Here is a 13,270-nt window from a genome sequence, read left to right as displayed (position 1 = left end):
ATGATTTCAGGTAAAAAATAACGCAAATGGATCGAAAGCCAATATTTATTTCCATAATAATCAATCAGTTAGTAATTGATCGGAGCATTAATTGTTTAAAATTTAATTATCCCATTATTCCTCTGCTTTCTGTTGATCGTCCTTTTTTCTTGAAAAGTGTGACAGGTTTCGCCTCATCGAATACGCATCCTCACCGTCTGCATAATATTTTGGTTCAATCTCAACAGTTTCAAACTTCAGGGAGTTTTTGTAGAGATTCAAGGCAGCCCTGTTACTTTTTCTCACGTGTAACGATACGTATTTGGCGTCGAAACATTCAACCATCGCTTCTGAGGCTTGATCCATTAGCTTTTGTGCTAAACCCAAACGTCTATGCGATCTCTTCACTGCTAAAGATGTAATGTGCCCATGTTTCAAATCTTCCTGGTCTTCTTCCATTTTTGCCAGCACGTAACCGACAATCTTCCCTTGATAATAATAATAATATTTATTTGAAGTTTTTTTATAGATTAAAAAACACATTAGCTATAATTATTAAATGAAAAAGGGGAAACATACTTTAATAAAACACTGGAAATGTTATTTTTTACAATTCAATTCCCAAAAGAACTTAATCTTATTGGTCTGTCATTCGCTCTTACCACAAAACTTGATAGCTTACACAACGTCACATGACTTTCCTTCTACGTTACTAAAGGTAAGTAGACCATGTTCTCAAGAAATTTTAAAACAATGTTATTTTGCGTACTTTTATCGCTCTATAATACCTCAATATTTCAATAAACTGATGAAAAAGAATAAGCGATTAATTTCGTTTAGGTCGGTTTTAATTAAAAAAAGTACACATTATGAAGAGGCTGCAAATGAAATCGAGCAAGTAAAAATAAAAATACGAAAACAGTAATTTTAAAATAATAGCTCTATATGACAATGCCTAAAGAAATCAGGAGACTGATAAATGAATATTATTCAAACTGAAAAGTCTTTGGAAAACGATCAAACAAACCGAAATAAACTATGACTTGCTTGCTTTGAAGTTTCTCTGATGAATCAATATATGCAGCAGAATGATCTTTAATCACCAAAGCGTGGAAAATATATTATTTGCTTACGTGCTTAAATCTGCTTACCATTTTCATCCTCAGCAACATAGCTGAGTTGAGGCCAGCTTAATCCATGGTAAAAGTAGTACTTCATTTGATAGTTTTCAGGCAAACACAATAAATTGCAGTGCTGCATATTCATTAAATCTTCTGGTTTAGCGCACCTTATATTCATTGTAAGTAGATCCTTATTGCTGTGGAAAAAATCAGAGGTTAAGGCAATTTGGGCAATATTTTCAGTGTGTTGAGCGGCAACTGTGTTCAATGGACTGAGAAACTTTCAATTGTCTGCTTGCTCTCGATTGAAAGTTGGATTTTTCAAGCAAAGAGTGCTTTTGGGCGAAAACCTCCATTTTTATTCCAAGTTTGCCACGTCGGCAAAAATCAGGGATTAAGGCATGTATTTATAAACGATACTGCAGCCAATAATCAGCTCATGCTTCGCCAAGTACGAACTCGTGCTCGACCAAGAGATCGATTTATAAACAGTACTTCGTGAATTCTCGTCGAAATATCGGTCGAGTATAAGTTTTTAGAGACTTTCGTATTTATTTAGTAATTTTATATTGGGGCTGTTGGCGAACTTTGCGAAGCTAAGATGGCGTCAACGTTATTATGTATTTTGGAGCGCTGAAAAACTGACTTATATCACGAAGATCACCGGACACAAGCTACAATATAATATACACTTTATGTAAGAAAGTAGACATGAAATCATAGAAAATTTGCTACTTGCTATAGAATTTATAGAATGGAAAACTACTTGTTGCATATAATCTTAAACATACCAGCAATTGAGTAATGGGTGATATTGTGATATTGGTAGTCCAGGATTGTCCGCTTATATATTTTACTAACTAACACGTGCTCTCAATTTTCTCCTCTATTACGCTCTATTAAGCTTGAGCACTGGCTTGAGCATGATAAAGGTTTATAAAACGCAGTCAACGCCAAGTCTGGTACTTGAGGCTCGGCTCAGGCTTGAGCATCGTTTATACATATGGACCTAAGTCAATTGAGGCAAAATTTTCAGTATTTTGAGCTGTGACGGTCTTATATGGACTGTGAAAGTTTCAAGGGTGTGCTTGCTCTAGATTGAAAGTTGGGATTTTTTAAGCATAGTGCTTTTGGACGGAAACCCCCATTTGTATGTCCACTTTTCTACGTCGGCAAACATCAGGGATTAAAGCGATTGGGGGAAAATTTTCCGTATTTTGAGCTCTAACTGTCTTCTATGAACTAGGGACAAAGGTTATAGTTATCTGAGAATTACTAGAAATAAACATGCGGAAAACACATTGGTCGCGTTTAAGAATAAATGGTGAAACCCTGAAGTTTGAACTAATTAACAAAAATGCTAATGTTTAAAAATAACATGAATCTATTAATAAATTGGAGAAACCGGTTGACATAAAAGGAAATGCAACTATTATCGCAAGTTTTAAAATACCTCCCAGTATTTACATCATAGATGAACACGCTTACCTAATATACCTTAATTAATTAAAATCAGTCTTTTCTAGTCTTCTTGGTTTTAGATTGCCTCGGCGGTGGTGAATCTTTACTGTCCTTAGCACTGTTCAGTAAGTCTCTGACAAATTTAAACCTGCTCAAGACCAGAACCCACAATAAATACCAGCCTGGAAGCAAAGGAAAATGTAGTAAGAAAAACATACTCCAAATAAAACAGTAAATGAACTGAGGGTTTATTGATATCTTAGGGCGAGGAGGAAAATTCGAGTTCAACATACTAACAAAATCTCAATGTTGAAATAACGATACAATTTTGGGCATATGATATCGAACTTTTGTCTCTTGAGAACCATATAAGATATTTTTTACCTTTTAATGATATTTAAGGATTTTCTACTTTTTTATTTCGTTCGTCCCTGCTTCAGTTAGATCAAATGTTCAGAATTCAACAAGTATTTTATTTGGACCAACTTTGGTAAATATTGTACGTAATACGTATTATATAATGTACATATAGTATACAGTATTTTGCTGCCTTGCGGATAACAGTACAGTAGAATTTGGTTCTATTGAGTAAATTTATTTGGTATTTCATTGGGTAGTAACGTTTGCTGCTTAATTAACTGGCAAATTTCCAAAAGATAGAGGCGCTACCACGTTTAAAGTGTTACACCCACCTATTTACAAAAAAATACAAATGGTTTTTACAATAACTTCAAACATATGAACCAAGAACCAAGAAAACGTTTGATTTATCGTGAACTGAGTATGAATTAAACAGAAACAATTAACAAAATCAATATAAAAATTGCAGATTTAATGCAAAAGTTACTGCAAAGAGAACAAAGGAGTTCTGAATGTTTTAACCTAGAACATATGAAAATATCGCTTACCAAAAGCCACAAAGAGTACCACAACAAGCACCGCCAAAAGTAATGATAAAATTACAAGAAAAAAATCGTTCATATCTATTCCTACCCTACAAAACTAAATAGAAAAAAGCAAAAATGTTATGTGGCAATTCACATGTATCCAATAGCGCCATGTTGAATGATAAAGAGATTTTCTTCGATAAACAATTTCTTTACAAAAACTCTCACCTATAATGATGTTAGAATTAAGCGAACAACACGGTATAATGGGTACTTACCGAAATTAACTTCGAAAAAAGTGGAAAACACTGAATTTTCGAGTTTACTAGAATCTGTAAGTCAAAATTAAAAATTTTCATATATGCAACCAAACAAACCAGCTGATTGTTACCAGGACGTAGGAAATATCTCAAAAATTTAACTGGACAATCCGGCATCGCCGCAGCTCCAAGGCATTTTGATTTAATATAATATTTTATAATTACAAATCCAGTCGAAATTGTATGGGGTCATTTTCTGCACCAATTTTTGAATTATGAAATTTTAAACAAACTAAAATAAAAATGTCTTTTGTAATCAAGGTTTTTAATTACACAGCTGCCGGCTTGGTCATTTCCTAATATAGCATTCTCGTTTTTTCACTTTGTAACTTTAGGAATGAGGTTAATGACATGAAAAGTCAAATGGCTTCTGTTTATTAATGTCAATGCGGCTAAAATAGTAAATAAGTCATTTTTAACACATCTTCCACAAATATATTTCTTTATACAAACTAGCCTCTAGTTTATTCTGTTTACTCCACATCTCAAAGTTTTGGAACCATCAGCATGTTAGAAGACAAGATTTTAAAAGGCTTGGAAGACATTGGGTGAGTGAAACAGGCCACAAAAAAAATTATTATTTGATGTTATATTCGGTTTATACTAATTTTACTTGTATAATTTTGTGATATTTGTGTGTGAGGATATGCCTTGTGTAACCCCCAAGGTACTCTAGGCTTTCATCTATTTCAATATTTAAATTTATTAATTGCATGTCTGGTTTTTAGTCTGCATGTGTTCTTCCTTGGAATAATCCATATATATATCTAGGTCTTATTGAAAAAATCACTCTAAAATGATCACGTTATAATGTTGAAACAGGCATCTGCTCGTACGTGCACTAGACACTACAGAAATTAGTCAGTTTTACTTTCTCAGCATTAATAACTGATGTTTTTTGGGGACAATAATTGATGATAACGTTAATAAAAGTTTACCTGTGAAGGCCTAATAACTGCAACCGAATATGGATAGATTTTGCTAATTATTATAATTAATATATTTGGCATAGAAACGTTTTTTTACTGCTTGACGGCAGCTTTCAAGATATTGAGCCGAAAAGTCGCTCATGGACACACGTTTTCGGAAATTCAAGTCGTATTAGGAGTTTTAGTTTAGGAACATTGTTCAATTTGTTTTGATTCTGTTTTTCTAGACAGCTGAAAATTCGCATTTTTTCTTTCAATGGACCATTTAGAAAGATTATTGTTAGCTATGTTGTAGTATAAAATCGAAATGGACCTTAGGCGACCAAAAACTGTTCAAAAGTCTAAATGACCAATCTTAAGTTTCATTAGGACTCTAGCATTCGAAGATTTATAAGCACACATTATGTCAGGTTTTATTCTAATGAATTACCTCTATTTAAAAAAAGTGTATCGCAGAAACAGTTGGACAAAACAGTTGGACATATGGAACTAGTAATATGGACCTTTGCCAGCTCATCTCGAAAGTGTGTTTTTCGCGAGTCAGTGTTCGCTTATTAGTCGCAAAAATGTTTAAGCTCTAAAGACAAAATATAAAGTTTAAACATATTTCGGAAATGATCCAAATCTGCTCGTTCTAAGATCCATTTCGATTGCGAATTTTGAGAGCTTTTAGAAACCATTCGAAATAAAACGAAATGTCTAAGCTGCAAAAGTCAACATATGATGAATTTTTAACAATTTTCATTGATATATCGGAAATCGTAAAGACCAGACCAATTCCAAATCGAAAAGAATTCGATTTTTTCCGATAGAGCAGCTAAAATTGCATTGTTTGCTAATTAGGCTTTACTAGAAACTCCGAATCTCTCAACAGTAAAATTTAGAACTTTTTTAATAAAGGATAATGGAAATTACATTTAAAATACCCTGCCAAGGTTTTTAAATAATTCAAAAAAATTGATGACAAACCTGATATTTTCTGAAGAAATTTCAGCAAAAATTACGTTTTTATGTTAAATCTCCTGCGGATCTTTATATCAGCATTTTACTGAAAAATGTATGCACAAGACGCCATCCAGCAAGATTTTTTCTATGCCCAAAAATTGAATCAAGTTAACTAAACATAAAATTAAGCTTAAGCAAAAATCAAGCTAACTAAACATAGAATTATGCTTAACCAAAAGTCAGTTGAATATAAATATTCAATTTAGCTGATTGGATGTCTTAATCCGGAAAACCCTTCAAGGCATTCTGCTCAATCGCCTAATTACTAATACTTAATTGATTTTAGGTATTCTGGTCCTCTTTGTAAATATTCTGATCTTCATGATGCATGTGAAATTGGACCAAAAGATAAATCGTATACCAAACTAGTTCAATTTCTCTCAAATGAAATTCGAATTCTGCTTAGTATTGATGAAGAAGTGAATGAGATAACATCGCCTGAAGATTCGGTGGCTTTTGTGATGGAGGTTACATCATTTTTAAAGGAATTAAGTATGTTTTTTGCGTGATGGTGATCGTTCGAAGCCTATTTATTTACGTTTAATTGGTTTTAGATTGTCCTTATAAATGTTTAACACATGGCTTAGTGTCGGAGAGACTTCAAAACTATGCAGAAAAGGTTCTTTTGGTAGATTATTTGGTTACTGAGTTAATGGGGGCCAGGATGCTGCAAGATCGAAAGCCTGATAAAAAAATAGAACTGAAACTGGTAAATTTGTAAAAAAAGTTAACTCTTAATTTTTTAATATCATGTTTTGTTTTAGCAAGAAACACCAGAAGGGGCTGATATGCGCCTAATACTACAGACTTTACGTTTTCCTAAACCACCACCGAATATTACTGTAAAACAGTTATTTGATAAGCTTGTAACCACGATTCCCTTGGCTTTGAAGAAAGCTGGTGCTGATCTGATAGGGAAAGGCATTTTCAATGGTTTCCTATCTGATGAGCAATGGGGAATTTTGAAAGGTGTTCAAAGCGATTTAAATAATGAATACAAAATTAGAAGGGAGATGATGCTGACCAGGCTCGATGTCACCATTCAGTCTTTTCAGGTATAATTTTCTTCTCATTTGAGCCGCTTGAATACCGAAATGTGAACTGTGTTTCAGTGGTCGAATAGAACGCAAGGCAAAGAAGCAGTATTTGAAAAAATATATCATGATAATAGGAAATTGCTGCATACCCAACCTGGCGTAGACATATCTGACTTGATTGCCGCTAGAACTGATATTGCTGTAATTGAAAAAACCAGTAATGCCTCCGTTCGGAAGAACACAAAGACTCCGTTGAATAAAGTTATTATTGGACAGGTATTTTTGCGACAATTTATGTTTTTTAATGTTATTGCGAAACTATTTTTGAAGGTACCCGATAGGGGAGGCCGCAGCTGGGAACAAGCCCCCCCGCCACCAGAAATGCCTTCGTGGCAGCAAAATCGTTCTACAGTGGGTGGGGCGCCCACCAGAGGCGGAGGTAGTGGACGGGGCGGTCCACCGCGCGGAAATAGTGGGTATAGAGGTGAAGGTAAGATCGCTAGAAGTGAAGCTACAAGACTGAAATGGCTATTTCTGGCTCCATGAACAAAATGACCCGATTCAACAATTCTTCTACAGGTCGAGGTCGAGGTGGTTATTCAGCTAGAGGAGATTTTGACAGTCAACGACGTTATGGAGGTAATTGTTTGTTATTTTTGAAATAAATGAGTTTGATAAATTCTTGAACTTATCGATTAGGAAACAGCTCTTTTGAAAGTAGGGGGCACAATCCAATAAGCACCAGAGGAGGTCACAACTATTATGACAATCGCGGTGGTCACACTAGTTATGATAACTTCGCTAGCCGAGGTGGTCACGATAATTACAGCTATAATCGTCGTGATAGCGGCGGCTATGCGGGCCAGGATTTCCAACAGAGTAAAAGGCCAAAGACTTACGATAACTTTCAAGTAAGAACAGAATTATTAGATTATTACGTTAATCTAAAATCTTATGCATACTATAGGCTATCAAAACGACTTATGCTGACCAATATGTGCAAGACAACCAACATAATCAGCAGTACCAAAGGGGTGGTCGTGGTGGCTACTCAAGAGGTCGATCCACTTATCATAGAGGCAGCGGAAGCTCATACAGATAAATAATTCGTTTGGTTTGGGTTGTTTAGGACTAATAAAAAAGGCTTTATTGAATTGTAAATTGTTGCTGATCGGTCGATCTGGATTTTATAGGGCTGCAATTTCCTTTTACAGTGTTTCTAAATATGGCGTTCATGTGAAAGTGTGGACTTTTAAATTGATTTTCTATTAATTGCAGTTTAAATAAATTACTTTAGTTACGGGATTACAGTGTAATACAGAAACAGCTTTCCTTCGCTAAAGTTATTTGGTAAATATGTAAAAAAATTGTGATTATTAGAACCATATCCCCACTTTTTACATGTTTTTTTTCACCAATGGCCAATAAGTTTCTTTATACAGTTCCACTTTGGATTTGGATTTTTTACGATGCGTTTAATAAAAGTCGGCTCATGAATGGAGAGAACATTTTAGAAATTCTTCAAGAAATAAGATTTTACACAATCGAAACTTGTGGTTGATATTTAAAGAAATTGAGAAGCTGAAAGTTATTTTTTTTTAATCACCCACCATTAACTAAATCTTCACATGCTTGTTTATAGGATATTTGAGTTTTTAATAGAAGGCTTTAAAAATTCCCCATTTTGCACTTAGACCATGTTTAGAAACACTCTAGATTGTTAAGTTTGAAATTGCAGCATTGTATTAAGCTACTCCGTTTGTTTAATTATATTGCTTTTTATTGTGGCATCTAACATATCCAACTAAAGTTATGCATTTGTCATTCCTTGAAACATTTTGTTGAATTCGTTGCACATTTAAATGAACTTCAATATTTCAAATGTTTCCTACCAAAGTCAGTTTCATTTTAAGCATTTATTTATTTCTATTTATGCAAAAGTTGCAATTGAATTAATTCGGCTCTGCCTTTTTAAATTTCCTTAAAACAATGTATAACATTAGCGAAGCTCTATCTGATTTTCTCTCAGATTCTTCATGGACTTGGTTTCGATGCTCTATTTTTATCTATTTCTCAGTCTTGCCTAACTTTTGTAATGCGTAGTAAATTGGTTCGTTCGTCTTTATCAATTATTAAGGTCCATAAAAGTCAGTTTTGTGTAAATACGTGCATATACATTTGAATATGTTACCGTAACTGTCTCTGGATTGGTATTGTTAGGTTTTCTTGGTAAGTGTTTTGTTTAAGGAAATTACTCGATATTTAAAATAGAACGCTGAATTAACTATCGCCGCGTAATTAGACATGAGTAAATTAACTATTATACTTGGTGAATATATTGCAAACTTTTGATTTGGTTCGTGTTTTATTACACAACAGTGGGGATTAAATCCCATTTTTTTTACGGTGGATGGCTGTAATATAAATGGTTTTTCCTAAATTGGCCATCAAACAATTTCAGAATTATTCTGGTTAGAAAAATATTAGTAACGCGAAATGTTGCTATACAAAAATGTTTTCGTCGTTTTTTGTTTGGTCCATTTGGTTATGAGTTAAAAGGTGTTAGAAATGGAAGTGACCAAAAGGAAAATTCGTCACAGTTTACAGCTTTATTTTTTAGTAATGCCAAAATTTCAGGGCTGAAATGGTGGATGTGTTTATGATCCCGATACCATAACGGCTAATTAGGCGCAATTTTGGTTTCGCCGATTCCATTGAAACAAAACATTTTGACAACAGTTTTAAACGTCGAGTTCACTAAAAACAGTTCGAGCTTTATAATTTTCTGGAGATTTCTTGCACCTTTTTTTATATGGTGACGGTGATGCATTTTTCACGTTAATTTTTGGATGAATATTTTCTGGTAAAAAGCTTTATTAATTTTGTCGTTAATTGTTCTCCGTATTTTAGTAGCTGTTATGTTTCCTGTTACATTCCTTTTTTTTTCGATCCATTATGTTCTATCGTTATTCCGTTTGGTCTCTCGGGAAGGTCGTCATTTTTTCCATCTTCTTCATCCCTTTGTTTTGGCTTCCCATTAAATTTGGACAAAATTGTTCAAAGTAGGTTTTCCGTTGAGACTCATCAATCTGTGTACTTGATTAATTTGATTTTAAAAGAAATATTTTTCGCGCAATGCTGATTTATACTTAAACGTATTAATAATTTATTTGTTTTTATGTCTGGTGCTTCCAATGTCGTTCACAAACATTCGACTGTGAAAATTCCGTGGAAAACTTCGATCTGGTGTTCCTAACAATATTAGTTTATCAGCAGTTTTCGTCATCAAATGATCAAGTATTTAGTTTCCATTTGTCGGTTTTCCAATTTTATAAATTAAACTAAAAAATCCAACTGAATTTTGATTATACTAACAGGCGAGTTGTATTTTAGAGGCTCGGTTGGAAAGTTTTGATACATCTTCCATATGCTCCAGACCTGGCGCCAAGCGATTTCCAGTTTTTTCTTGCATTGCAAAACTTATTTAGCTATAAGGCATTGGAATCAAGGAAAAATTGTAAAAATCGATCACAGAAATGCACCGTTTTTTAAAGATTGAAAAAATCGATTACAGAAGGGACTGTTTTCTTTTAGTTTTCCTTTTTACCAATCGCCTATTTTCTTGGTCCCATATTTGGCTTCCAATGCCTTATGAAATTTCTAAGAAAGAAAATCTAGCAATAATTTGACGGTTGACTATTAACCTAAGAACGTTTCACAGATGTCCTCGAAACAACCCGTCTATAATCCCAGTGATGTCCCAAATGACCTTTACGGGATCATCCCATACATGACCCGAACAGTCCCAAAAGTGTGTCCCATGGACGTTCCGCGTAGATGTCCTGTAATGCCGTCCGTGGGACATCTCAGGGACCGAGGTGTGTTTGCTGGAAGGTTGACCAGAAACGGTCAGAATTGACCCACAGGAGACGTGTTGTATTTTAGGAGTTGGGATGGAAAGTTTTGATACACCCACCACATAGTCCGGACCTGGCGCCAAGCGATTATCATGTTTTTTTGCATTGCAAAACTTCTTTAGTGATAAGACATTGCCATCAACTGAAGATTGTGGAAATCGGTTGCAAAAGCAAACTCGGGCAACCCGAAACATATGTTTGTACAGGTACAAATAATATGGATTTTCTCTCCAACCTGCATGGCTATTATAATATTGATTAATGCTCTGTAAAAAGTCAGAAAAAACCAGCTCGATTAAAAAAACTTTAATTGCTAACCAAATATGAAACACTTTCTAGTCCATCTTACATCCAGAGATGTCGACAATTTCTTGTGGACAAACAACTTGGGTGAACTTGGCGTTGGGGTTGGAGCAACCGTTCAAGAACGTCCACCTGAAGAAAGAAAAGTAACAATTACCCGAAATAGGTTCCAACCTTCCATTTGCATCAACTCACCTGAATTTGCACCCAGGCTGCAATACTGCGGGCAGGTCGTCGCAAGCAGCTTCAGTTTCTACTCCACCGTACTGGTCACCCCAACCCTGGTCAGGTGCGTTCCATTGCTTCTTACATCCTTGAGTGTAGTACCCAACTCCACCTAGAGGAAACTCAACATGTTTTCATGCTAAAGCGCATTTCCTTTCAACTCACCTCCGGGAATGGCAATTTCAATGTTGTTCTCGGTACTGTTGGCACTGCTGGTACCTCCAGTGTTGGTAATTTGGACAATCATGGTCTTGCCCTCACCACAGTCTCCCCAGCCGCCTCCATTGAATTCAACTAACATACAGGTACAACACATGTTCTCTGGTGGGCTGATAAAGGCAACAGCTGCGAATCTGAAGAGGCGATACTTTGTTCGAGTGCTTAAATAGGGGATGTAACACTTACCCGTAGGCCAAAGTGCTGTTGACGATGACACCCTGTTGAGCGCTGCACATGTATGCGTTTCCATTGTCTTCGCATCCAGATTGGACGTTTCCATCAATGTCGCTGGAGCCATCGATGGCGCAAGACTTTACTGGGCCTAAAAATACGTTCGACCTTCTCAGTTTTTTCGAGCATTTGCCTTTTTATTCCAGGCGAGTAATTCACCTGAAGTATTATCAGCCGGTTTAATGACTCATTGTTAACTTGAACTACTTCTGAAGAGTTTTGTTTATAATTGAATTAAGCGAGAATAGTAAAAGACGCAATTATATTCGATAATTTTTTTAGAGTCGCTTGCTTTTGCGTAAACGCAAGTTAAAGTATCTACATACCAATGCTCGTATCGGTGTTTCCTACCCATGAACAAGTGGGTTTACAACAGTCCCAGTATCTGGATGTTGTGCACTCTCCACTGAAACCATTTTCCACAAACTGGATTTCGGGCTGACGTTCCACAATTCCTGCAGCGCCTACACACAAATAGCCGTTAACTAGGTATTTTTTCCATATTTCAACTTATTCATATATAAAGGGGTTGCTCAAGAAAAATATGTTTTTAGAAGAACATACGGCACTTTTAAATCCTAAAGGAAACCGAAGGTAGGGTGCAATAAGGTTGTATAGGATGCATAAGCCAGCTTGAAAATGTTGCCCGCTTAAAGCGCCAGAAAAGAAAATTGTTTAAAAAATATTTACTGGTTTCCCCACGAAATTATGCCGCAGGGCTTATTAGATCTCTAATATCTAATATACGGGTATCCTGTAACCATATTTTGCTAAAGTATTGCTTGGTTGTTGAATTTTAAACATTAAATAAAGTTATAGAAACTGACAAAAGAAATTTTGGTGGATATTTAATTTTTCAGATTCTAGATAAAAAAAAGTGCAATACTTACAAAGGCTGATTGCAACCGACAAAAGAGCGACTCCGTACTTCATGTTTCACTTATTAAATTATTGGTACTAAGTGCTAATCGAATTGATCTACTTATATATATTTTTGAACGTCGCTTCAAGTACCTGTGTCCGTGTAATTAATTATATAAACAACTTGAAATTTTGAAGTTGTTTTGGTTTAGTTAAACGCACGATTTTCGTTCCTTCTGGCCAACCACTTAAGATAATCCAATCTTGTTTTATCCATATTTAGAATCGTATTTTTTCACATTTTCTTTGTTTTGGGATTACCTAATATAAATATTTTTGAAAATATGTGGAACACGGCTTTTCGGCTTAGGCTAGCTTATTTACAAACGCTTGTAAAATATTCATATTATGTCGACATGAAAGTTTACTAATGCGATCTGAAGTTGCTTATCAGGAACATACCGACATATTTAGGCGGCAATCAAATAAATGTTAGCACATTAATATATTTATCATTGCATAATAATTTTATAATCAATGAACGGAATCTTAACTGATAAAAAAAACTACCTAAACCAAAAGCTTTATATTTGCATTTTTGAAAATCCTTTGATTTTAGTTCGGTTTTCTAATAACATGTTTTCCTAACTAAAACTATTTTTTTTTTGGTAGTACACGAATAACTTCACGCAATTTTAGGGTTTACATAAAAAATAATTTAGAGTGACTTAATAGTATGAGAACATGCAGTGTAATTGCAAATGTGAAAGAATGA

The 13,270-nt window shown here is 34.8% G+C and overlaps 3 protein-coding genes and 1 long non-coding RNA gene across 8 annotated transcripts; 2 read left to right on the top strand and 2 right to left on the bottom strand.

The window, feature by feature from the left end:
- Positions 1–27: 27 nt before the first annotated feature.
- LOC109536171 (N-alpha-acetyltransferase 10) lies at positions 28–3,829 on the bottom strand. Of its 5 annotated transcripts, none has more exons than XM_019902266.2 (4): positions 3,727–3,829; positions 2,589–2,743; positions 1,131–1,297; positions 28–467 (listed from the first exon to the last, which is right to left on the bottom strand). In XM_019902266.2, exons 3-4 carry the CDS (start codon positions 1,276–1,278, stop codon positions 115–117), a joined length of 501 nt encoding a protein of 166 aa, XP_019757825.1. In that variant the 5' UTR covers positions 1,279–1,297; positions 2,589–2,743; positions 3,727–3,829; the 3' UTR covers positions 28–114. The 5 variants fall into 5 exon arrangements, with proteins under 5 accessions (XP_019757825.1, XP_019757828.1, XP_019757827.1 ...); XM_019902269.2 differs by having other exon boundaries at positions 2,598–2,743; XM_019902268.2 differs by lacking the exon at positions 3,727–3,829 and adding an exon at positions 3,677–3,693.
- Positions 3,830–4,109: 280 nt separating this feature from the next.
- On the top strand, positions 4,110–9,094 carry LOC125503207 (protein FAM98A-like). The gene is made up of 9 exons (XM_048663232.1): positions 4,110–4,316; positions 5,989–6,194; positions 6,257–6,411; positions 6,467–6,757; positions 6,815–7,015; positions 7,070–7,229; positions 7,319–7,378; positions 7,439–7,650; positions 7,707–9,094. Exons 1-9 carry the CDS (start codon positions 4,276–4,278, stop codon positions 7,839–7,841), a joined length of 1,461 nt encoding a protein of 486 aa, XP_048519189.1. The 5' UTR covers positions 4,110–4,275; the 3' UTR covers positions 7,842–9,094.
- A 1,118-nt stretch (positions 9,095–10,212) lies between these two features.
- Positions 10,213–11,698, top strand: LOC125503208. Its single transcript, XR_007280713.1, has 2 exons — positions 10,213–10,617; positions 10,685–11,698. It is a non-coding gene; the product is annotated as an uncharacterized LOC125503208 (long non-coding RNA).
- Positions 10,948–12,609, bottom strand: LOC109536140 (endoglucanase). The gene is made up of 6 exons (XM_019902233.2): positions 12,525–12,609; positions 11,961–12,098; positions 11,590–11,725; positions 11,350–11,537; positions 11,155–11,296; positions 10,948–11,091 (listed from the first exon to the last, which is right to left on the bottom strand). Exons 1-6 carry the CDS (start codon positions 12,565–12,567, stop codon positions 10,992–10,994), a joined length of 747 nt encoding a protein of 248 aa, XP_019757792.1. The 5' UTR covers positions 12,568–12,609; the 3' UTR covers positions 10,948–10,991.
- Between the last annotated feature and the right edge of the window lie 661 nt (positions 12,610–13,270).

This window comes from Dendroctonus ponderosae, unplaced genomic scaffold (genome assembly GCF_020466585.1).
Source record: "Dendroctonus ponderosae isolate FM_Combo_2020 unplaced genomic scaffold, Dpon_F_20191213v2 Dpon_F_20191213_136, whole genome shotgun sequence".
Classification (NCBI taxonomy): domain Eukaryota; kingdom Metazoa; phylum Arthropoda; class Insecta; order Coleoptera; family Curculionidae; genus Dendroctonus; species Dendroctonus ponderosae.
The sequence above is the reverse complement of the archived record's forward strand: the minus strand, read 5'-3'. Positions and strand labels throughout refer to the sequence as shown.

Coding starts and splice junctions, on each gene's coding strand:
- LOC109536171 (XM_019902266.2), bottom strand. CDS start 1,278: ATGAATATAAGGTGCGCTAAACCAGAAGATTTAATGAATATGCAGCAC. Junction 468..1,130: donor TGTTGCTGAGGATGAAAATG/GTAAGCAGATTT, acceptor ATTATTATCAAG/GGAAGATTGTCGGTTACGTG.
- LOC125503207 (XM_048663232.1), top strand. CDS start 4,276: ATGTTAGAAGACAAGATTTTAAAAGGCTTGGAAGACATTGG. Junction 7,016..7,069: donor ATAAAGTTATTATTGGACAG/GTATTTTTGCGA, acceptor CTATTTTTGAAG/GTACCCGATAGGGGAGGCCG. Junction 7,379..7,438: donor CAGTCAACGACGTTATGGAG/GTAATTGTTTGT, acceptor CTTATCGATTAG/GAAACAGCTCTTTTGAAAGT.
- LOC109536140 (XM_019902233.2), bottom strand. CDS start 12,567: ATGAAGTACGGAGTCGCTCTTTTGTCGGTTGCAATCAGCCTTT. Junction 11,726..11,960: donor AAACACCGATACGAGCATTG/GTATGTAGATAC, acceptor ACGTATTTTTAG/GCCCAGTAAAGTCTTGCGCC. Junction 11,538..11,589: donor AACAGCACTTTGGCCTACGG/GTAAGTGTTACA, acceptor TCGCCTCTTCAG/ATTCGCAGCTGTTGCCTTTA.